Source organism: Aspergillus melleus (genome assembly GCF_016097325.1).
Source record: "Aspergillus melleus strain CBS 546.65 chromosome Unknown contig7, whole genome shotgun sequence".
NCBI lineage: Eukaryota > Fungi > Ascomycota > Eurotiomycetes > Eurotiales > Aspergillaceae > Aspergillus > Aspergillus melleus.
Window position 1 is genome coordinate 1067151 of NW_025763376.1, and position 22016 is coordinate 1089166.

The 22016-nt window shown below is 53.9% G+C and overlaps 9 protein-coding genes across 9 annotated transcripts; 3 read left to right on the forward strand and 6 right to left on the reverse strand.

The window, feature by feature from the left end:
• Positions 1 to 155: 155 nt before the first annotated feature.
• LDX57_011269 (putative G-patch domain protein) lies at positions 156 to 1337 on the reverse strand (the record flags this gene model as incomplete). The annotated part of the gene is made up of 2 exons (XM_046093015.1): positions 156 to 1127; positions 1218 to 1337. 2 exons carry the CDS (start codon positions 1335 to 1337, stop codon positions 156 to 158), a joined length of 1092 nt encoding a protein of 363 aa, XP_045948993.1.
• A 709-nt stretch (positions 1338 to 2046) lies between these two features.
• Positions 2047 to 3785, forward strand: LDX57_011270 (putative triacylglycerol lipase; the record flags this gene model as incomplete). Its single annotated transcript, XM_046093016.1, has 3 exons — positions 2047 to 2271; positions 2343 to 2690; positions 2745 to 3785. 3 exons carry the CDS (start codon positions 2047 to 2049, stop codon positions 3783 to 3785), a joined length of 1614 nt encoding a protein of 537 aa, XP_045948994.1.
• Positions 3786 to 4085: 300 nt separating this feature from the next.
• Positions 4086 to 6864, reverse strand: NOP14 (snoRNA-binding rRNA-processing protein NOP14; the record flags this gene model as incomplete). The annotated part of the gene is made up of 2 exons (XM_046093017.1): positions 4086 to 6509; positions 6574 to 6864. 2 exons carry the CDS (start codon positions 6862 to 6864, stop codon positions 4086 to 4088), a joined length of 2715 nt encoding a protein of 904 aa, XP_045948995.1.
• Positions 6865 to 7054: 190 nt separating this feature from the next.
• Positions 7055 to 8273, forward strand: LDX57_011272 (uncharacterized protein; the record flags this gene model as incomplete). Its single annotated transcript, XM_046093018.1, has 5 exons — positions 7055 to 7097; positions 7159 to 7278; positions 7332 to 7392; positions 7446 to 7582; positions 7651 to 8273. 5 exons carry the CDS (start codon positions 7055 to 7057, stop codon positions 8271 to 8273), a joined length of 984 nt encoding a protein of 327 aa, XP_045948996.1.
• Positions 8274 to 8479: 206 nt separating this feature from the next.
• Positions 8480 to 9626, reverse strand: ORC3_1 (putative origin recognition complex subunit 3; the record flags this gene model as incomplete). The annotated part of the gene is made up of 2 exons (XM_046093019.1): positions 8480 to 9458; positions 9511 to 9626. 2 exons carry the CDS (start codon positions 9624 to 9626, stop codon positions 8480 to 8482), a joined length of 1095 nt encoding a protein of 364 aa, XP_045948997.1.
• Positions 9627 to 10609: 983 nt separating this feature from the next.
• Positions 10610 to 10961, reverse strand: ORC3_2 (Origin recognition complex subunit 3; the record flags this gene model as incomplete). The annotated part of the gene is made up of 2 exons (XM_046093020.1): positions 10610 to 10849; positions 10908 to 10961. The coding sequence occupies 2 exons, from the start codon at positions 10959 to 10961 to the stop codon at positions 10610 to 10612; spliced, it is 294 nt and encodes a 97-aa protein (XP_045948998.1).
• Positions 10962 to 11248: 287 nt separating this feature from the next.
• On the forward strand, positions 11249 to 13831 carry LDX57_011275 (pentatricopeptide repeat protein; the record flags this gene model as incomplete). Its single annotated transcript, XM_046093021.1, has 1 exon — positions 11249 to 13831. One exon carries the CDS (start codon positions 11249 to 11251, stop codon positions 13829 to 13831), a length of 2583 nt encoding a protein of 860 aa, XP_045948999.1.
• A 556-nt stretch (positions 13832 to 14387) lies between these two features.
• sec66 (Sec63 complex subunit SEC66) lies at positions 14388 to 15371 on the reverse strand (the record flags this gene model as incomplete). The annotated part of the gene is made up of 3 exons (XM_046093022.1): positions 14388 to 14789; positions 14882 to 15192; positions 15272 to 15371. The coding sequence occupies 3 exons, from the start codon at positions 15369 to 15371 to the stop codon at positions 14388 to 14390; spliced, it is 813 nt and encodes a 270-aa protein (XP_045949000.1).
• Positions 15372 to 16243: 872 nt separating this feature from the next.
• YTA7 (chromatin segregase YTA7) lies at positions 16244 to 21273 on the reverse strand (the record flags this gene model as incomplete). Its single annotated transcript, XM_046093023.1, has 2 exons — positions 16244 to 19152; positions 19215 to 21273. 2 exons carry the CDS (start codon positions 21271 to 21273, stop codon positions 16244 to 16246), a joined length of 4968 nt encoding a protein of 1655 aa, XP_045949001.1.
• Between the last annotated feature and the right edge of the window lie 743 nt (positions 21274 to 22016).

Consider the following 22016-nt stretch of genomic DNA (forward strand, 5'->3'; position numbering starts at 1 on the left):
TTCCGGGGAATGATGTCTTTCTACATATCTTATGCCATCGATTGTATATACAACTATACAGCCCTAATATGCTCCCCTTGCCTATGATTCAATGCATGATGTACAATATTTCTTTCCTTTTTTTTCGGTGCTGTAATATACATGGTGTTAGCTCATTAATCATGATCCTCCTCGGTGATTCCGGGACATCCCTCCATCTCGTCAGTTTCGTAGCGGCATTTGCACCAGAAACAATAGCGGTGCTCCTGCCGCAGATGCTGCACTAAGCGGGCCAGCCGCTCGCCGGGATCGAGTGCGTTGAACTCGTCCAATTCAGGGTCCTCCTCTTCCAACTCTTGTTCCAGGATAGACGACAGTTCCGGGTTCCCCGCAAGAGCCTGTTTGTCCTCTCGCTCAAGTGTGGGATCGTCGTAGGTCGGTAATCGAGGATTCGGGAAGAATGAAGATGGAAGGGAGGATTGTAGGAGATGCCGCGCTTGCAGGGATCGTTCTCGTTCCTCTCGCTCCCGCACCAAGCCGCGGTATAAAATATTGATCTGAGAGGTTGGCTTCACTGTCGTTTTGGGGCGGCTGGCGCCCTTTTTCTCCTTCGGTTCCTGTGGCTGATCCTCGTCCGTTACATGATCGTCCTTTTCGCGCGAGCTTCCTTGCGTCGTAGAGGCGGCGACTTCATCATCTGCCTCAGCCTCGGTATCCAGTCGCTCGGCCACTTTCTGGGCTGCGTGCACTTGGGCTTCGGTGCGTCGCGTCTCCCGCTCCTGGCGCACGCGATCGCGATAGTCACCTTCGTCCTGCTTGACTTTTTTGAAGGCCTCTTCGGCTTCCTCGCGGAACTTGCGCTTCTTCTCGCTATCCAAGCCAATGCCTCCGCGGCCTTCCTTGAGGACCAGGTTGACAGGCTCGGACCGCGACTGACCCGCGCCAGAGCCGCTAGCGCCGTCCCCCTCCTTGTCCTTATCCGTCGTGTCTTTCCCTAGCGCCTGCCCCGGCTTGAATCCCAGCTTCGCCATCATCTGGAATCCTTTGTTGGACGGGTCCAGGGTGTTGGTGGACAGGGCGGCATCGCGGCGCGCAGCTTCCTGAGCGGCTCGTTCGGCTTTCGAAGGGACTTTCGCGCGGGCCTCAGCCTGCATCGCAATAAGAGGGCATTGGTTAGTCTGATGCGGAATCATGCGGGGCTGACTGGGGGGGGGGGGGGGGGGAATTGGGCGACCAACCTCTCGCTGTTGTCGACGTTTCTTCTGAGCAAAGGTTTCCTTCTGTTGGGGCTCCTCAATGACCATGGACATGTAGTCATCCTCCTCTTCCCCAGATGCGGGGTCTTTGAGAGGACCCATTTCCCCGGGGGTTGGGAGTCTGGACAAAGAAATAGGCCGGTAGCCGTCGATAGTCTAGTCACTGGGGGAACGGAGGGAGAGAGAGAGAGACTAGAGAGACGGGATGTTGGAGGACAATTGAATGTTGATTCGAAGAGTGGAAATGCGGAGATTTTGGACCCTGCTGGTTGGCCTGAGGCGCCCAGGCGACTCCACCCGCTTCCTTGCTTCGGACGTGTCCCCGATCGACTTCTCTCCTACACTAGACTCGACTAACTCGACTACTCGGCCTCACAAATGGCTGGATCTCAGGAATTCTGCTCCGTGATTGGCAATCAGAGCTGTCACATCGGCTGTCCTTCTCCTTTCGCCGCTCCTTCCATCGGAGGCCCAATGCAATGACTGTTGGATGGAAGGAATAAACAAACATCCTGGTCGACATGGCTTGATTTAGGTGATGAGGCTTGCAATAGTTGCGTGCCGATCTGTTTTCCAACCCACCCACCCCCTCACTCGGTGCAGGAAGTGGCGCAGGAATCTGGCATATTATGATTTCGATTCTCCCACCGTAGGAATGCATGCGAGAACGCTATCCCCGCGACGCGATGTCTCAATGACTATAAAGGGCAGGCAAGGGCCGCTGGTAGCGCGCTGAGCAGATGCACCTCTGCTCCTTTCAGTCTCGCCTCACTCATTGCTCATCTGTCAACAACCTCAATTCAGAGCAGAAATGGTCCGGGTTGGTCTGTTGGCACAGGGCGTTCTCTTTCTTTCCGGCGTCTTCGCCCAGAGAACCGTCGTTGACCTTGGGTACACCCGATACAAGGGTCAACCACTTCCTAATGGCATCGTCCAATGGCTGGGGATGCGCTATGCTGCTCCCCCCGTAGGCCCGTTGCGCTTTTCCGCGCCCCAGGATCCGGAGGAAGTCGGTGGGGTTCAGGATGCATTCCAGGTACTTCTTTCAGGCCCCAACCTCCCCAGTACCTGCCGATTATGTATCATTGACTGAGAGCTTGGTTGTAGCACGGTCCGCTGTGTATCCCAACTGTGACCGAGGAAGAAGTGTTCCCCGAGGGAACCTCGGAAGATTGCCTCTTCATCAATGTCCAGGCTCCTCGGAACATATCCAGACCGTTGCCCGTGTACTTCTGGATCGAAGGTGGTGGCTTTAATGAAAATTCACAGGCTGACTACGACGCATCGGGCTTGATCCATGCCTCCCACATGGGCATCGTTGTGGTCACATTTAACTATCGTGTTGGCCCGTATGGTTTCTTGGCCGGAAAGGAGGTTGAAAAAGGAGGAAGTGTGAACAACGGCCTAAAGGACCAGATCAAAGCCCTGCAGTGGGTCCAGAAACACATCCGCAAGGTAAGTCGTCCACCCCGTCAGAAGAAGGGCCATGGTTAATCTGCCTTGTACAAGTTCGGCGGCGATCCCAACCATGTGGTTCTTGGCGGCGTCAGTGCCGGTGCTGCGTCGATCACGCTTCTCCTCTCGGCGCATGGCGGGAGAGACGACGGCCTTTTCCATGCGGCTGCCGCAGAATCCCAGAGTTTTGCTGGCATGCTGACCGTGAAAGAAAGCCAATTCGCGTACAATAACCTCGTGATCCGTACCGGCTGCGCGAGCGAGGAGGATACCCTAGCATGCTTGCGCAACCTGGACGTCGGGACTCTTCAAAGTGTCAACATTAACACTCCTCTACCTAAAGCGCAAGAGGCACCGCTCTATATGTACGGACCGGTTGTTGATGGGACGCTCGTTCCTGACTATACGTATCGCCTCTTCCACAAGGGAAAATTCATCAAGGTCCCAGTCATCTTCGGCGATGTCACTGATGAAGGCACTGTCTTCGCCCCAAAGAAGATAGCGACTGTTGGTGAGGCAGATACCTTCTTGCAAAGCCAGTTCCCAGAGATTCAACTTCGTCACCTTGCTCGTATCAACGCCATGTATCTCCACGAAAACGAGACGCGCCAATTCCCCGAGGCCGGCCCCTACTGGATCCCGGCCAGCAACGCGTACGGAGAAATGCGGTACACCTGCCCTGGAATGGACATGTCGTCCGTGTACGCCCGGGCCGGAGTAAAAAGCTGGAACTATCATTACGCTGTTCAGGACCCAGACTCGGACGCCGCTGGCGAGGGAACGGCCCACACGCACGAGGTCAACGCCATATTCGGTCCGCAGTATGTGACGGACGATAATCCCCCGGCCTCTTACTTCACCACGAACGCGCCCATCATTCCGGTCATGCAAGGCTACTGGACAAGCTTCATCCGAACATTCGATCCAAACCTGTATCGTCGGCCGGGGACCCCGGAGTGGAAACAGTGGGGCAGAAATGATGACCATCGCCGACTTTTTATCAGGACTGGCGAGACAGCGATGGAAGTTGCTCCTTCCGATCAGGTGAGACGTTGCGACTACCTGATCAGCATCGGGGTAGACCTTGCGCAGTGAAACGTATGCACAGATGCGTTCATTTCTCTTTTTTTTCGGTGTACATAAGTAGACACCTTCACCGCATACATGAACATACACATTACTTTTGGTTATTACGGGAGCTTACGTAGGTTTATATGGCTTTGAAAAAAAGCAGAACCTCAGCAGATGGCGTGGGGAAAGAAAGCATTCTTTTGGCTTTTGTAGACCAGAATGTGTATATGTACACCGATAAGATAAAGAAATAAAATAAAGGCATTATGCGCCGTCCATAAAGATAACGCAAACTCATCGTTCCCAAGAGAACATCGAGTATTATCACCATTTGCCCTGGCGCATTTTCTTCTCCTTCTCGTAGGCGTTGGCCTCGCGGCCCTCCTCGTTCTGCACATCCGCGATAAGCCGCTTGTACTTGCGCTCGTACTCGGCGTCGCGCTCTCTCTTCTCGCGCAACTGCTCGCGCGCAATGAAGTTGGCGTCCTTGCGCAGCTCGCGGATAGCGCCCTTGCGTTCGCGCTTGTGCTCCGCCTTGAGACGGTTGAGTTCGGCGCGCTCGCGGTTCGGGTCGTAGTGCTTGTCCGGGTTGAAAGTCTCCTCGAACTTGGGGATGGCGGTCTTGATGGCCAGCGGGCGGTGATAGTGGAGGAGGAGCGGGCGGCGAGCGAGCCGGGCCTGCGCGAGGTGGCGCTCGATTTTGTCCAGGGTGAGTTGCAGCGCATCGCGCGCGGCGGACGACACCTTTGCCAGGCCGGTTTTGCTGACGTGGCGGAGCACGGCCTGCACGGGTTCGAAGACCTCGGTGAAGGAGGACTTGTCGGCCCACAGGTCGGAGGCCGTGTCGAGGAGCTGGACGAGAGTGGTGATCAGGGCGAGCTTGAGCTCTTCTTGCTGGGCCTTCGAGGTGGAGTCGGGCCCGGCGACGTCCCAGAATTTCAGTTTGCGGGGGGAGAGGGACTTGGATGTGAGTCGCAGGGATTGCTGGGGGGTCCGCAAGGGGAAGGGTGCGATATCACTCGATAGCTCCTTGGGGGCGAGGTTCGCGAGGGCGTTCAGGACATAGTTGATGAATTCAGGCATGTATCGCTTCGATCGAGCCTGGTACTGAAGCACCAGGCTGGCGGCGTACGTACCCGTGGCGAAATCCCCGAGGGTGTTGACGGCGCCCTGTCCTAGATACCGAGCAAGGCAGAGATGCGCCGGGGTGGTGACGGCGTGGAAATGGTCTGAAGTAGGGAAGATGGTGCCAATGCCCGTCAGAATGATCAGGTCGCTGGGACGAAGGTTGAGCGGGCGTTCAGCTGCCATCTCGCGGAGCCGCGCCCTGAATGCCAAGGAGACGCTCTCAGCATGGGTCTTTGCCATCGAATGGACGTGTCGGAGAATGTTTTCGAGGATAGCGAAGGGAGGATGCTCCGGCTGTTCGGCCATGTACGCAACATGTTCAACCAGAATGGCTGCGAACTGCCCAAGCTTTGTCTTGTTGCCACTCTGGAGACGCGAGTGGTGCAGGGCTCGGATTCGCTGGATGACCGTAGGCAGATCTTCTACAGGCACATCTTTGATTATCCGAAGGAATTCGTCATGATCTCCAGGGCAGGGATAGGTGTAAGCCAGTCCGTCCTTAGCCTCCAGCGTGGCTGCTTCTGGGGCTGAATCGTCACCGTCTTCGAGCTCATCTTCCTCTTCTTCGGATTCGTCCGCAGAAAGGCCCTCCTCGTCACTGTCACCAACAGACAAACTGACATCAGACCTCGTTTCCACGAGGTCATCGTCGATAATGAAATCGTCCTCATCTTCGACTCCGAGGTCGGGGCGAGAACCCTCTTCGTCTGCATTCTGCTGCAGCCCGAAAGCCATAGCATCGTCTGGAAGAGACTCCTCTTCAAACATTATATTACCTCCATCGCTGCTTTGCTCTTCTTCCTCGTCCTCCTCCTTGTCTTCCTCTTCACTTAACTCTTCGCCACGCATTCTTCGAACACGCTCCTCCTCAAGTTTTTTGAGCCGCTGTGCTTCCTCCTCAGCTTTCTCTTCTGCGGTTTTGGTGCGGTCGGTTGGCATAGAGCGCTTGTCGAAGGTCAATTGCTTGAGGCGCTGATCGTACTCCTTCTCGGTGTCCTTGTCGTCGGATGTATTCAACAAGGCGGCGCGGTCTGGATTCATCGCTGCGAGGTCATCCTTGGGTGGCTCAGGCTTCGGCGGAGGCTTGATCCCTCTCAACATGTCGAAAAGATCCGGAAGACCCTTGTCGAGCTCTTCACGGAGGTCGTCGTCGTCCTCCTTGGCTTTTTGTCGCTCGAGTTTATGGAATTTGGACTTGGCGATCACCTCCTTCATGACTTCGTGCTTCGACTTCTTCCGCTCAGGCTGGTCTTCTCCCTCCTGGTCATCTACAATTTCTTCCATCTCACCATCCTCATTGAGGAACCGTTTCCTCTTCCGGGGTATCTCGGAATCCGACATGTCATCATCCTGCTCGCCCAGGTCCTCCTGGAAATCATCTAGGGGTCCGCCTTCGCCGAATGACAGGGACTCGCCCTTGTGTGTGAGTGTGAATTCCTCCTCGTCGTCTTCGAGATTGAACATCGATTCCTTGCGCAGTTTTCGTTGACTCTCCTTGGCGAAACGTTCGGCGGCCCTCTCTTCGGGGGTCATGGTCGGGTCGTTTTCACCGAATCGACGATCCAAAAGACCACCGACTTTCTTTCTGCGTTCCATATCTCGGAGAAGAGTTTGGCGTCTCTGGAAAGATCTCACATATCAGTCATGATGATCAGCGATGGGCGTGGATCGCGATTCATCTCACCTTTTCTTCACCGAGCGACTTGGTAACACCAGGTCTCGCCTGCGCACCCGCAGGTTTGGAGCCACTATCACGGGTGGTCACATCGAATTTGGACCGCGTATTCGTCGTCTTGATTTCGAAGGGATTGAACCGGTCCCGAACGGCCTGCAGAGCGGCATTGCGCTGCGCCCGGTTCTGCGCGCCGACGCCGGATTTCGCATCCTGACGCTTCTTCTTCTTGGACTGCTGGGGCCCAAGCACTCCGGTGTCCCGGAGGGAGGCCTTCAGCTGTTTCAACTGTGACGGCGGCATGGCTGCGTGGGGAGTTGAGGTGAAAGTGATCGGCTTCTCCGCCGAAATTTTTGGGATTATTTTCGCTGGGACCGCCGAAAAAAAAAGTAGTCTCACCGCCCTCGACGCCGCCGTTCTGCCGTCTCTTTTCCTTTCGTTGCGCCTCTCCGCTTTCCGGTCGACATCCAAGTATTCCCATGCCGTCTTCGCCATGGCCTCGCATCTAAACGATCGGCTACTATGGTTGTGTCTAGGTATGTCTCGCTTTGTTCTGTTCGAATATTATATTTTCAAAGCGTGACACTGACCCAACAGGTGTTACTCTCTTCTTCGCCGTGCGCGGAATCGCCACGGACCTCCGCCGGGTCCGTGATTTGACGGAGATCAAGCATGTCGAGAAGGAGGATAGGATGATCAGCGAGGGTACAGAAGATGGTTAGTCGGCTTCACTTGGACCTTACTGACTTCTAAAGCTGACCTGACTCCAGCCCTCAAATTAGACACCTTGTTGAAACTATCCGAGAGCACCAATCATGACCTCCGCGCGGCGTATGACGACATCAAAGCTCCCCCCTCCGACGAAACCAACTGACATTCTCTAGGGCTTTGCGCATCATCGCCGAACGCTCTACCAAGGGTGAAACCCGAGATCTGCTTCTAGAGGACCTGGCAAGCAAGAACAAGGATCGGCGGAACAAGGCGCTCAGTGCCATGCACTTTCTAGTCTCGAATCGAGCACGTAAGGTTCCCTAGCCCAGTCCTGCGCATCCTGAAGAACCGCCACATCCTAACTAGCTAGATTTTCAGTAGCTCGAACCTCCGTATGTACACGACTACAGGACCTCACAACCTGCACCGCACTCGTCGATTGTCTCTGCAATTTCTTAGAGGAGCATGTCGAAGAGACATCGACCACCGTATCACCCATCTTCCCGAAAACGAGACCGCTTGGAGAAAAGAAAGCCCTCAGCACGCTCAATTATGTCCTCCAGGAAAACATTCCAGCCGCATTGGAGGCCGGTGTAATTAGTCGCTGGCTCGATAAGTACCCGTTCCCATGTGCTCTTGCGGAGCCGTCACGGCGGCAGGACGTCGTGATCCTGATGAAGACGTGGTGGTCGGATGATTCGATAATGAGCTCCATATTCGGCACCCTGTCCTCTCACCCGGAGGCAATCAAGCAGCTACGGAAATATGGCTTGATGGGAAGCTTGATAGAAGAGAATGATCCAGACGACGAAGACAGTGACGTGTGGATGGTTGATGGGGAGGACACGGCCGGCTCAAGGCACATTCCGGGGCGGCGGCTGCGCGAACGCACCGCCGAGGAACAGGCTGTCAGGCGGCGCCGAAGGGAAGCCATGGTACTAAGCGACGGTGAGCGGCCGCTTGGTAATGACGACATCATCCAGTTACCCGTGTCGGAATGATTAAAAGGCTGATGTGATCTTTGGTAATTGTTATATTCCTACGTGGAACTTGATCGCCATAACCTTTGGGAGTTTGGGGGGAGAAATAACGACGGAAATCGTGGCGTCTGTGTGACGATGTGTTCATTATGCATATATGATACCCTTCTCTACAATATTAAGATACAACATAATTATTCTATATGTGATACGAAAGATGCAGCCGATCAAAGACCGATCCATGAGGTCTTCGCGGCATGATCGACCTTCTTGCGACTAGATTTGATCGTGCCCAGCGCCTTGAGCTCTGATAGGGCCCGATAGAACAGGGTCATAATCATGCGCTCGTCGCAGCGGTCCCCCTGATCGCTCTCGAATACTGCATGGAATGCATGCCAAAGGTCGTGCATGTTCACAAGGGACCCAGACTCGAGGTACAGCTGATATAAGATCGCAGTGGCAGGCTGCTTGGCCGAGACCTTCGTCTCAGCCGTCTCCGAAGTCGATATCAAGTAATCGAAGGGATTTGATAAGGCGCGCTCAATGGCAAAGCGCGGCCGCGGGGCAAAGGTTTCCTTCAGTGGGTTTTTCATATCAACCAGGAAGACCTCATGCAGGAACAGGTCCTGCGGCCGGAAGAGATTTGCCTGGAAATATCCCTCTGATAGATTGAGGAAGCGGTCGATAATCTTCGTATATTCAATTTCCTGTTCGGACAGCTTTGATTTGCCCTTGCTGAGCTTTATCCGCTGTTGAACAACTGTTGTTGCCATGACGGAGTGGTGGCTGTCATACTCACTCCGAAGTGGCTCGGGGCTTTGATGATTCTCGAGCAAGTCATCCAGGTCTTTCTCAATTTTTACGAACTCTGGATGTTGCATGAGACATTGGGAGAGAACCGTGAAAAGCGCCTTGAGTCGGGCGGAATCTAGAGTTTTGATGGTCCGGAGGATGTCTCCTACCAACTGCGAATCGAACAACTCTCCTGAAAGTGCCTGGATTGATAGGTCTGATATGCCTGTCCGCTTGACAAGGTTGAATTCCTTTAGACAAGAGTGAATCACCTTGACGGCTTGGAACATATCGCGCATTCTCTGCTGTCCAGATCCAAGTTGCCGCAGACTTTCCTGAAAGAGGATCTTGTCGTCCTCTAACAGGTTGCGCACCTGTTTCAGGTGGCCCTGATCGGTAAGATCCTCGCAATATCTAAACGGGGGTTAGCGAAATGGTTGCCATCGATCTGTGGAAAGATCCTCACGTTCGGAAGGACGAAGTGTTTCTGATTGCCTCACACAGATGACGCTGCTGCAACTTGCTTTCGTCTCGATCGTCCGCAAGAAGCACCGCCAGGGGGTTCGCGAAGAAATGCGACATATAGGCATACTGTTCGCTGTTAGCGACGAGCTTCAGGGGTACCAAGGAAAGCGAAAAAGTACTTTGACGGTTCGGCTAAAAGCTTCCGGCGTCTGGAAGAAGTCACTTGACTTTTCCAACAGAATGTTTGTGATACTGCGGCCTATCCAAAGTTGACCATCTTCCTCCGCCTGTATTCGCTCATAGATACGATCAACACAGTTGCTTGCCTCGTGTATCTCAAAATATTTCCCTCTCAGCAAGGCGACAGTCGATCGCGGAAGTCGCCCTTCAAAGAGCTCAACGGAAGTTGAGATTCCGAACAACAGGGTGAAAGGGATTCGGTCAAGCCAAGAGCTGAAAAATCAGTCTCTAATCTCAACATTGTCCGGTGCAACCAACTCACCTTAGCAAAGACAAGAGGTCTGTGAGAATATTCGGATCGAAGGCTTCGCTATCTCGGAAGGCAATAACTAATTTCTTGACGGCCTTCTTTTGTACATAGTCTCCAAGTAGGTCGAGATCATATCCAAGCAATCGGGGTCCCTGCATCGTCGTTAGTTCCTTGTCGCATTTCTATCGGTCGAGGGAGAAAGCCATACATCTCGATCATTCAGGAACGACTGGTATCTGTCATTTCCCTCGGTGTTCGCGATTGCGGCTCGGATAGTATTTTTCAGCGTCGCCTTGAGGTTAGGCGCATCCCCGGAATCGAGCATGACTACTCCTCCCTCGTTTGACGAAATCAGTTGGTCATTGAGTCGCGCCAAAAGTCGGCCAAGGGACGAAACGTTGGATCCCACGGTCACCAGTGCAGAGGGAATGCATCCATCATACCTGTTCGGAGTCAGACCGGGCAAAATAAGAGCGATTGTATTTGTATATTACTTACGTCTCGGGCGATGTCGACCTGACGAAGGATGCAACATTCTCCAGGACCTCCGAGTCGACCTCGTCCAGAACCCTCTGTACTCCCATTAGCCAAGTCCCATTTCAATCGTGAGTTACGGCAAGTAGGGGTTGTGCGTGCTGACCTGGATCTTGGCTTCCTGAGCCCCCCATAACTGCTGGAATGCTTTATATCTCAAGTCGATCGATTCCGGCTTTTCGTCTCCGTTCAGCAGCGGGGCGAAGATGCGCGCATTCCGCTCCGGTTCCTGCTCTGACGATAATACCTTACGTCGTTTCGCGGGCCGTTCTCCGTGCGCTTTGGACGAATCTGTAGGACGATAGATATACACGCCCTGGAGGGTGTTAGAGATGGATCAACAGGAATGTCATTGGATTGGAGAGATAACTCACCTGGGAGTTGGCGCCATCTTTTGACGCAGCTATCGTATCCTCTAGCGGATCCATGGACGAGAGGAAGCGATTGAACCGAAAAGAAGAGAAATGAGGGAGAAGGGAAGGGAAGGGGAACAATTGAGCGCATGAATGATTGAATTGAAGGGAAACCCGCAGCTCGTGTCGGCGCTAAACCGCATCGGGTCGAAATGGGGAATTTCCGCCGCGGAGCTTCTCCAGCGTTGATCTTTCATCATTTCCATCATTTCCATTTCTCTCGTTCCCGCCACTCGTTCACAACGCGCCGCCTCCCTTTTCCCAGACTTCGTTTCGTCCGATGAACTAAACACCCGCTCTTCATGCTCCGCCAGGCTGTACAGGGAGCTCGGTGGTATCAGCATGTGGCCCGCAGAAGCCCGTCGATTCCATCTTTGCGGCCGCGTGCATTCTCCGCCGCAGCGCCACGCTCTTCCAACTATGGCGGCCCCGATGACAAGATTCGCTTTTACGAACAGGTGACGCGCGGGAGCAAAACGAGAAAAAGGGTCGACCCGGAAGCCGAGGACCGCGCTGAGAGAAGAGACATGCAGGAGGAATTGTCGAAATTGGATGCCGAATTAGAGATATTAAAGGAAGGCCCTTACGGTCCCAATAGCCCGTTCATCCAGGGGCTACCTGAAAAGGACCGGGAGATTGCACTCGATGCTTTGCGAAAATACGACGAGGAGCATGGCAAGGGTGAAGCTTTCAGCCTGGATCAGGTCTTCGATGAGAAACTAGACGATGTGTTACGGCAAGAATTTGAGGGTATGGCCAGGGAAGAAGAGAATTGGCAGGCACAGGACGAAGACGATGATGCGCAAAACACGATCGCCAGACAGCCGTATGAGGTCGTGTTGGAGGACTCCGACCAGGAAGCATATATCGACAAATTCAACCAGTCCTTAAGACGGTCCGCGGGAGGCATATCTAGTGAACGACTTGCACAAGAACTGTGGAATTGGTATCGCCGTTGCAAACAGGTCGTCCCCAACTTTTTGCAATTAATACCTGAAGAAGGCTTGGATTTACTGTGGACCTCCGCAACTACTGCAACCCCGGCAGGGCCTTCTCGAGCAGCCCATATCCAAACACTTGCAGAGGATATCATGTCTGTCGGAAAATCTCTCTCAACCCCGTATACTCTTGCGTACATCGAGTCGTTACAGGGAACCGGCAAGACAAACTTGGCACTAGACCAGTGGGAGGCACACCAGAGCAGTCTTTCCCAGAAGAAAGAGGATCTGGAAGCATATTGGAAACTCGGAGTACAGATCTTCTCGGCAGAGGGCGACCCTCAACGTGCCCAGGACATCGCACTGGCATTTCTTGCCAATGATACATCGCGTGATGCTCGAATCTTAATACCGGTGATTTTGGCCTGGGCAAGGCAAACTGGTAAGGAGGCGGAAGTCAAGGCATGGTCGCTATATCTGCAACTCAAGGCTTTCTTGGAGCACCCGCCTATGACAATGGAGGACTACGATCGCATCAGCATCGGTCTACTAAAAACAAACCGACTCAACCTCGCCATTGCCGTGTTCAAGGACATGATGGTTACCGGTCAAGATCCAGCAAACGACTCGACTTCTCTCTACAAGAAAGCCCTCGGTCTGGTGGGCAACCTTCAAGCATCCAGCGTCTCGGAAGGGGATGTGAACAAAGTATCGCTTGCTACGCTGACAGTCTTGCCTCGCCGCTTCCAGAACCGATTCTTCTATGCCAGCTGGATGAAGAAGCTAATTGGAATGGGCGAGGTCGATTCAGCGGCCATGGTGATTGAATTGATGTACGAGCGAGGAGTCAATCCTGACCCGAAGCATCTCAACGGCTTGATCGCTGCCTGGCTTCGTGAATCGAACCCTGTCTCTCGCGAGAAAGCCGAACGGCTCGGCTGGGCCATGGTCCAACGGCGAGTCGACACAGTTTGGGCGCGTGCAAAATCGTCCAGCAATTCCCCCCAGGTCGAGGTAAACGAAGAGGTCGACGTTGCACGGATTCCCAAATTCATGCAGCGACCGATGCCCTCCGCAAATATTGAGACCTTCTCGATCCTTCTCCTCCACTACACCCGACGAAGCGACGTAGACATGACCGAACATTTGGTCAAGTGCCTCACCGATGCTCAGATTCGGCCAAACTCTTATTTCATGAACCACCTCCTGTACGCCGAGTTACGGAAACAGGACATTCGAGCTCTGTGGGTCAAATTCAAGTCCATGTCCGCTTCGATCCAGCCAGATCTCGAAACGTATGCCTGTCTCTGGGACTGCGGGAAACTGCAATACGACCGAGGCCGCACAGCATTTGTTTCGGGCTTCCCGTCCGCTCGCGGTCTCTATGCCGAAATGATGCAATGGTATATCCAGATGTCCAGCCGCGGCCAGGCCATCGCGCGCGACGAATTCTCCAAGGAACTCTACGACCAAATCGTGCGCTGCCTCTGCCTCTCCAAGGACCCCGCCGGCACCCTGGTGGCGCTTTCCTCGATGCGCGCCATCTTCGGCATCGCGCCCGACGACACCACCGCCCGCCTGATCGTCCTACAGGTTGCCCGGATGGCCGGCGTCCCGGCCGACACGCCCAAGCGACGCCTCCGCCGTCTCTCCTCGACCCCCAAGAGCAAAGAGAACATCGCCCATGTCAATCGACTCGTGGAGATCCTGAGCGAACGCAAACTCGCTGCCCTCCAGGCCCGCGGTCTGAGTCTCGACACCCTCGAACCGCCGGAACGGGAACAGTACCAGCTTGAAATCATGGTCGAGCTGCTCCGCGTCGTCATGACCCGGTCGACCGGCGATCCCAGCCGAGTCGAACGTGACATCGCCGCGGCCGCGACGGAAATGGGTGTCACGGGCGTCGAATTCAATACGTCGCTGGCAGACGATGACCTTCTATCTTAAAAGCCCTCGGAGAGGCGAACTCTTACATTGGAAGGGTACATACATACAGCACGGCGTTTTTTCTTTCCTCTTTGTTTGAACAAGATTCTCACTACAAAATGGCTTCCGAACCCATACAGCATATATAGAAGGGCGTTTATATCATGGCGGCGCTGCTGCGTTTGTGTACATATATCGGGCAAAAGAATGGCTTTTTGTGTACTATATAGTGAAGGGGTTTTTTCCACTCTTGGGATTAGTTTTTTGATCGCAGGGCGTATGATGGCCTATAATTAATTTCCACTTCTAAGTTCCAACGAACAACCGTAGCTCCAACCATATTGTCAAGTCGAATACAGCTGGACGGGATGGTCAAACGTAAAGCTACAGTTTATCTGAGGGTTAGAGAAAATAGACCCAAACTTCAAGGATAACAGAAGACAAAAACAATCCAACCTTCCAGGGTCATATTGAAAGAGAAAAGAACTAATAAGACATCGACAGAAAGCTCCCTTATCATGCATGAGGTAAACAGAAAGAAAAGAAAGAAAAGCCATCAAGGAATCAACGAAAACACTTATTTCTTGCCCTTCTTCTTCTTTTTGCCAGGAGTCCCAGGAGTCCCAGGAGTCCCCGGGGTCCCGTTTTGCTCATCTGCTTCAACCAACACCGCATCATCATCACTGCCGGTCACGGACGACGGCGCCGCAGAGGACTCGGGCGTCTTCGTCGCAGGGGTCGAGCTGCTCGTGGTAGTCGGAGTTACCGGCGCCGGTTCAGAGGGTCGCGAGGCGCCTTCGGCATCCAATTCCTTCATGAATCCTTCCTGAATGGTGGCCTTCTTCCGGTCCCACCACTGGCGTTCCTCCTCCATCTTGGATTGTTGGGCCTCAACTCGCTGGCGGTAAATGGCGTTGTTCATCATCTCGTTGGCGGATTGGAAGATCACTTGGCCCCAACCAGGCTGGTAAGCGTTGGCCTGGAAGACATCCCCAATCCAGTCAGTATTGTGGTCTTGCGCTCGTGGCGCGGAATTCACACGCGGGAGAGCGGGGGGTGAAGAAGGCCTACCTCAGAAACCACGTCGCGAACCTCGTCCTCCATTTCCTTCTCAGCCCGTTGGAATCGCTGCCACAGATCATCGCCAACACTGCCGCGTTGAAGCAGCATGGCCAATGCCTGTTTCTGACTCCGCAGGGCCAGCACTCGCTTGATATCCTCGGTTGCACGTCTCAGGAGAGCGGCCTTGAGGACCGTCTCCGGCACTGCGGGAGCTTTCTTCTCCTTGGAACCCGTGGCGGGCGGATCAAGATGAAGCAGGGAGAAATAGATGTCTCGTTGAAGGTGGGGCGGGAACCATGGTTCTAGGGAGAAAGCCTTCTCTAGAAGATGACGAGACATTAGTACCTGTAACAAAACTTTGCAGTTCCAGCAGGATGATCAGGAGCGCGCTTCACATACGGGCTTTGCGCTTGCGGTATAACGAGGAGAAGGTCGCCAAAGAGCCAATTAAGACGCCGAGGTAGGCGAATGGCACGGCGAGATTTAGCCAGTTGACCATTTCGTCCTCAAGATGTAAGATTGGTTTAGAAGGAGATGTTGAGAAGCAGTTGGAGTGGACACGAGAGTTGGGGTATTGGTTGAGCGGGGACCTAGAGGGTCATGTGTTTTTATTGGGTCAAGAGTTCGCGGCGGATCGGAGAAAAGCGCGAGAGTAAAGCGAACGGATCCCGACGTCGACGGACTCGTAGACAGGCACGTTAGCAGGCAAAAGCGAAGGAAAAGTGTCGGGTGCCTGAAGGGAGAGGGAGAGAGGGCACTGAAAGAAGTCGGGGCCAAGTCGACGTTGGACAAAAGCTCCTTCGGGAAAGGCCAGCCTGGTGTCTTGGCCTCGTCACATGGGCGGTCAGCCGGTCCCTCCGGTCATGAAGTATACGAGCCTTAATCTACGAGCCTTAATCTACAGTGTCAGGAAAAGGATATGGGTATGATAATACAATGAGATGATTTGAAGGGAAAAAAAAAAAACACCGCCTGCCATCCCTAAAGTTTCCGCACAATATCAGCCAATCGACAAAACAAAAGACAAAGGTGCCCTCGGCGGGTTGATGAACGAACTATTCAAACAGGTATAAAGGGAGAAAGTGATAGCTATGAAGGGGTAATGATAAGAACTGTAGAGAGAAAAGGGGAAAGAAAGAAGAAGAGGATGAGGAAGAAATACGAAACCTCCAATGTCGCCCGTCATCTACCTCATATGGGTCGCATTGGCCGCTTTAAACCATTGTCGCATCTCAAAATTCAAAGCCCAGACCACAAATCACATGAATCAAAGAGACAGAAGGGGAAAAAGAAAAAAAAAAAAAAAAAAAAAAAAAGAAGGAAGGGAATGAAGAGTAGAGGATGCGTGCATATTTCCTCAGCATCATATGTCTAGAGCCCGAACTGATCGAATTGGTCCTTCGTCTTTTGACTGATGGGCCCGATATCTTGCATTGCCTGCATGTCTTCCAGTACCTCGTTGAACGTTTCCTGGATGCCGGCCGCGACCCTGCTACGGTTCCACTCCCCACGCATGCTCCATAGGTAATCCATGAGGCTGGTGTTGATCTGCTCCAACTGTTCCACTGAGCAGCCACTACTCCGTTGGGTGAGTTGACCATGCAGCTCTTCGACATAATCTTGATCCAAAATCAACTTCGGCGAGAGATCTTCATTGTTCAGGATATTTTGAAGATCGGTGGATACATGGGTCGGATGCTTTGCAGAGGCGTCGAAAAGAGGCACCGGGGGCTGCGATTTCGGTGGGGGCGAATTCGCATTGGGCCCTTGATGTTCGGAGTCCGGGTTTCCACGAGGTGATGGCTGGCTGCTATTGTCACCCTGTTGCGTGTCTGGGAGATGCTCTTCTTGCGATACACGGTCCGGGTACTGGGTCAGATCGGGGAATTCATGCCGCATCCCGTGGCCCGCCACAGGACTTTGCGTGTAGTTTTGGAGGACGGACGACTGCTCCGACGACTTCTTGTCGGACGTGGTCTGGGTGGTGGAAGCTTCGTTGGTATAATCGTGCGGCTGCGATCCGGGAGCCATCGGCGTCATTGGGCCCTTTTGCGACAGGCTCGACAGGCCTGATTCCCGTCGCACTTGCTGCGATGGTGCCGTGTGTGAATACGGCGGCTTTGGCTGAGCCGATGGGCCAAACGAGCTAGTCTGTGTTTCTCTCTCGCCCGAGTGGTCTTCGGAATTGGTCATGTAAACGTCCCCGTCTCCATCCGGTCGAGACAGGTGAGACTCATTGCTCGTCAGTGCATGGGTACTTAGGTCATTCAGGTCCGACCCTCCGCCCCCATGATACCCGTTGGTCATGTAACTTAAGTTAGAGCGCCGTGTCGGGGTGACCGGCCTAGCTTGCCCGCTAGGCGCAATAACTGGGAAAGATTCACCTAGCACCACAGGTCCAGTCGAGGGACCGGACTCTGTATTGCCATGCGGAACGTTGTGGTTGGTGGCCTGGCGGCCGATGAATGCATCCTCCTCCTCTTCAGCCTGCTTGGCCTTTTGCATCGCCACCTTCTCGCGCTCTAATTCTCGAAGATAGACATTTTCACACTCCATCATCAGCTGGGGCTCCGCTTGCTCAATGGTGGCGACATCGACTTCAACGTTAGACAGGAGTTCATTCGCTCTTAGGAGCCTCTCCTGGTCGCCTAGTTGCCGGGAATCCTTGGTCATTCGTTTGATATCTGCCAAAAAGTCTTTGGGTCGCTTGTAATAGCCATTGGAGAGACGTTTCTCGATAGTGACAATATCCATATTGTAGAAGAATTTGCCCGAAACCGTCTCCCGCAGCCCTAGGACTCCATGCTTGTCGTGAGCCTTCTCAAACGGTCGAAACGTAGCCTTTCGTTGTTCAATTGGCAAGTCACTCGTGACAATATTCGGGTCATCTTCCTCCCACAGGTATCGGATTTGGGATTCATCGATCACACCGGTCCTGAACCGCTTGTATTTCTTGATTTGGTCCATGATGGGCTGGATGCGAATCTTCAAGAGATTAAGTGTCTGATGGTCCTTCTTCTTCTGGGATTTGAGCTGTTCTTTAGAGGGCGCAGCGTCTGCATTTGGCGGCGGCGGCGGCGCAACTTCCAATGTTTCGAGTTCCCTCGGTTTGCGGTTTTCTGGGTCGGGGAAATGCACCGGCGAAGTCTTGATGTACTCTATTACCTTGCTGAAAAATTCTAGTCTTGCAGCGTGCCCAGGCGCTTTCAGCTCAAAGAAGTTTCGCTTCGAAAACCCAAACAAGTTCCTCACTAAACCGGTGTCTATATCTTCGCCGCTCGACTCTTGAACTCCCAATAGCAGAACGGGATCGGTAGGGGGAATCGATCGTAACAATCCAAGGAACGTAGAAGTAACCGCCGGTCCCACGGTATCTGACCAAGTCTGGAGATTTGGGATGTAAATCACACTCGGTCTGTGTCGTTTCACTTCTGCGAAGAGCTGTATAACAGCTGCTTCGGGGCTCCGAGTTGAGTCGCTGAGGAGGGTGGGGAGGTCGAACGATTGGACATGCAGCCCCTCGAAGTAATGCAAAAGAGCGGCAGCCAAGTACTGCTGGCCCATGCCTAGGGGTCCGCGGAGCAACATTCTAGGCCGGAAGACTCGCGAACGATCGAAATCTTGCTGCATCTGCTCGTGTCGGAAGCTTCCAGAGTCCTCGGGTTGCTCAAATTGTGCCTCTTCCAAGGCAGTTAGTCTCTTTCTCTGGGGAAGGATTTCGGACACTTGGTTCCTGAGATCACCGAGAGGATCACGTAACAAAGGCTCAACTTCCTTAGGTAGCGGCGAGGCACCAGATGAAGTGGACCGTTCCGACGACGGAACCATCTTCTTGATGGCTATCATGAAGTCTTTCGGAGTAACATCAATGTTCTTTGGATCAATTACAAGCTTCTTATCAGATTTGTAGATCTGGGGGTACCGCCTTTGGACTGCGTTAAGGGCAGCCTCTGTGCAGAGAGCACGAAGATCGGCACCTCCATATCCCTTGGTGATCTCCGCCAGCTCGTTCTTAATGTCATTAGGAAGAGGGGGATCCCAGCCTTTCGTGTGGATGTCTAAGATGGAACGACGGCCTTCAGCATTTGGCAAGGGAAAGTAGAACTCTCGGTCAAATCGACCAGGACGCCGGAGGGCAGGGTCGATGGAATCGGGGCGGTTCGTTGCTCCAATGACAATCACTTGACCGCGACCATCCATGCCGTCCATAAGGGCAAGAAGAGTCGAAACGATAGAAGCATGTATCTGCTCCTGTTTGCTCGATCTCACGGGTGCCAGGCCTGATTTGAGAGTCAGCAATGTTTGGTTTCATTGTCCTGCGTGGGACACCCAGTCTACTCACCATCGATTTCATCAAAGAAGATAATACTAGGCTGCGTTTTGCGCGCCTCGTCGAACAGCAACCGGAGCTGCCTCTCGGCCTCACCCACCCACTTACTCAGGGCATCTGCGCCCTTCCTCATATAGAAGGTGACCTTCCGGCCTTCGGAACTGACACTATTCGCCAAAGCCCTTGCTAAGAGGGTTTTACCCGTTCCAGGGGGCCCATGAAAGAGGACTCCTCGGGGAGGCGTAATGTGGAAACGCTGGAAGATCTCCGGATACAACAACGGCAGGGAAACCATTTCCTTGAGTTGATCAATGTGACCCTGAAGACCTCCGACGCTATCGAAATTGACGGTCACGTCGACCCCCAATGGATCCGCATCGGCAAGTGTCTGTTTATCCTTAACCTTGCCAAGATTCGCAGGCGTCCCTGAAGGACCTTGCGCGGCGTCGGCGGAGTGAGTTTGAGTATTGACCAAGGCAGCACCAGACGCTAATCCGCCGGCACTCTTCGGATGTTGCATGACTTCGTCATCGCTACTGTCACTGTCAACGCCTCCCGTGGCGGCCGGGGCGCCAGGGGGGGCAAGGATGGCAGACGGGCCGCCGCCGCCGAAAGGTCCATACGTAGGGAACAGGGTGCGTTGCCAGCCCCCGCCGCCGCCGCCTCCCCGGCCACGGCGCGAAGGAGATTCATTGACTTCATTCTCGGCCTCCTCGATGGGCAAGACAAGGTCGGGACGAATAATGCGATAGTCGACATCTTTTCTGCTCCGACGAGGTTTTTCATAGACGATATCTGTCTGCAGTCTCCTCCGTGGCCGGCCGCCTCTGAGATCCTCAAGCTCTTCGGCGAGTTCCTCCGCGATATCGGCCCCTGCCTCAGATTGTCCACGGGATCGAGACGGTCTTTTGCGCAGGCCCGGCCGTCGGCTGACGACGCTGTCCTCCTCCTCTTCATCGCGAGCCTGACTAGCTTTGCGTGGAGAAGGCTGCGATTTGCCCGACTGGGATATCTCATCTTCGTCGTTGGATTCTTCCTCTTCGGGTTCAAAATCACTTTCATCTTCGTTCTGTCGCTTGCGCTGAGAGCTTTTCGGTTTCTTGCGGCTCGAACGACGAGGCTGCTGGCTTTCGGCGTCGTCTTCCTCCGGTTGTTCGGCCTCCTCGACATGTTGACTTCGACTGGGCCTGTTTCTTCGTCGTGTCACTGGTCCTTCGTCGTCCTCATCCTCGTCCTCGTCGTTATTCTCACCGGCTTTAGCATCCCCGTTTTCGGATTCGGGCACAAAACCGACGTCTGCGCCAGGCGCTCCCTGCTCTGCGGGAACACTGTCCTCGAAACTAACTTGGACGTCGCTCTCCATGATCTCAAGCTGGGAGCCTCGCACTTCCATCGTCGTCTCGTCAATATACTCCTCTTGCTTCGTTTGGCTCTCTTCCTCTTCCTCCTCCACCACCGGGGGCTGTTTGTGGGCATGGGAGCCACGACGAGGTCGCCGTACCGCCTCGGCTTCCGGGCTGCGAGTACCTCGCTCAACCATCTCCATATGTCGTCCAGAGTTCGTAAGAGCGTAGATGTCTTCCGACGCGCCACGAGTACGCCGCGTCATCCGCCGATTCCCGTTGTCCACAGGCGGCTGTCTCTTAAGAGCATCGCCAACTTTCAGCCTCACTACTGTGCTCCTGCGTTTCTTGGGCGGGGAAGCGGGTTCTATGTCATCATCGTCTTCATTTTCCACGCTGCTGGACTCTTCCTCGTTGTAGACTGGTCGATTTGTGGCGGCCCTTCGCGCGACTAGGCCTCTTGCATTCCTTTGGGCGTTCAGATCCTCCTCATCATCGTCGGACTCCTGGAAAGAGAGCTCATCTGCGTCGCTCAGCATATCTTCGTCCGAGATGATATCGTCGTCTGAGCCGCGGCGAGCCTTTTTCTTTGCGGGCTTCGACTTCTTTTTCGATTTCGATTTCGATGCCGAGCGTCGAGACGAGCGGACGGGGTGATCGCTGTAATCATCGTCGTCGGAATCGGATTTGTTGGCCAGCTCCTCAATGGAGCGCTTGAAACGGGCCATCGTGTCACGGAAAGATGAGTCGGGTTAGATGATTCTTCCTGCTTTCTGTGGTATCAGCAGGCGGGACGTCACTTTCAGTCAAACCACAGCAATGGGATGAGGATGAATCAGATCCTCCGAAAACATCAGGAGTGAATAATGAAGCCGGTTAATCAAGAGCTTACTGACAGTGGTGTGGGTAGGACAATGGAATCAGTGAATCAGATCGCTGGCAATAGCTTGGTTCGCGGACGGAGACCCAAACAGGTACCTCCCAGTCAGCAAACAAATTAACAATGACGGACAGCTATCTTCATAAGAAAAGAATGACAATGAAGTTCCAGATGCACTTGAAAGGTGCGCAACAACAATTTGGAGGAAAGTTCCGATCAGCCGATGACCGTGAGGTGGGAGTGAGTGGATGGGGGGCAACGGCGAAGCGCAAAAGCGCAGGGCCCCGGGGGCAGAACAACAAGCAAGAAATCTCACAACCGAGACCCAGGAACGCGTCGCATACAGCGATTCAGGAAGAATTGACGAATCACACGATAACCCACGGTAGAGGCAGCGAGGCGGGGGACACAGAGAGAAAGCTCGCAACAACGATGCTAGACGATGGGACAAGATCGAAGGGCGGAAAGACTCGCGCCTTTTGCCGGGTCGCCCGTCAGCCACAGCAAACCTCAGGCTCGCGCGGCCCACAAGCCACCGCTAGTGCTCCAAGGGGCCTAGCGCGGCCAGGGCGGGCGGCCACAGCCAGGGTG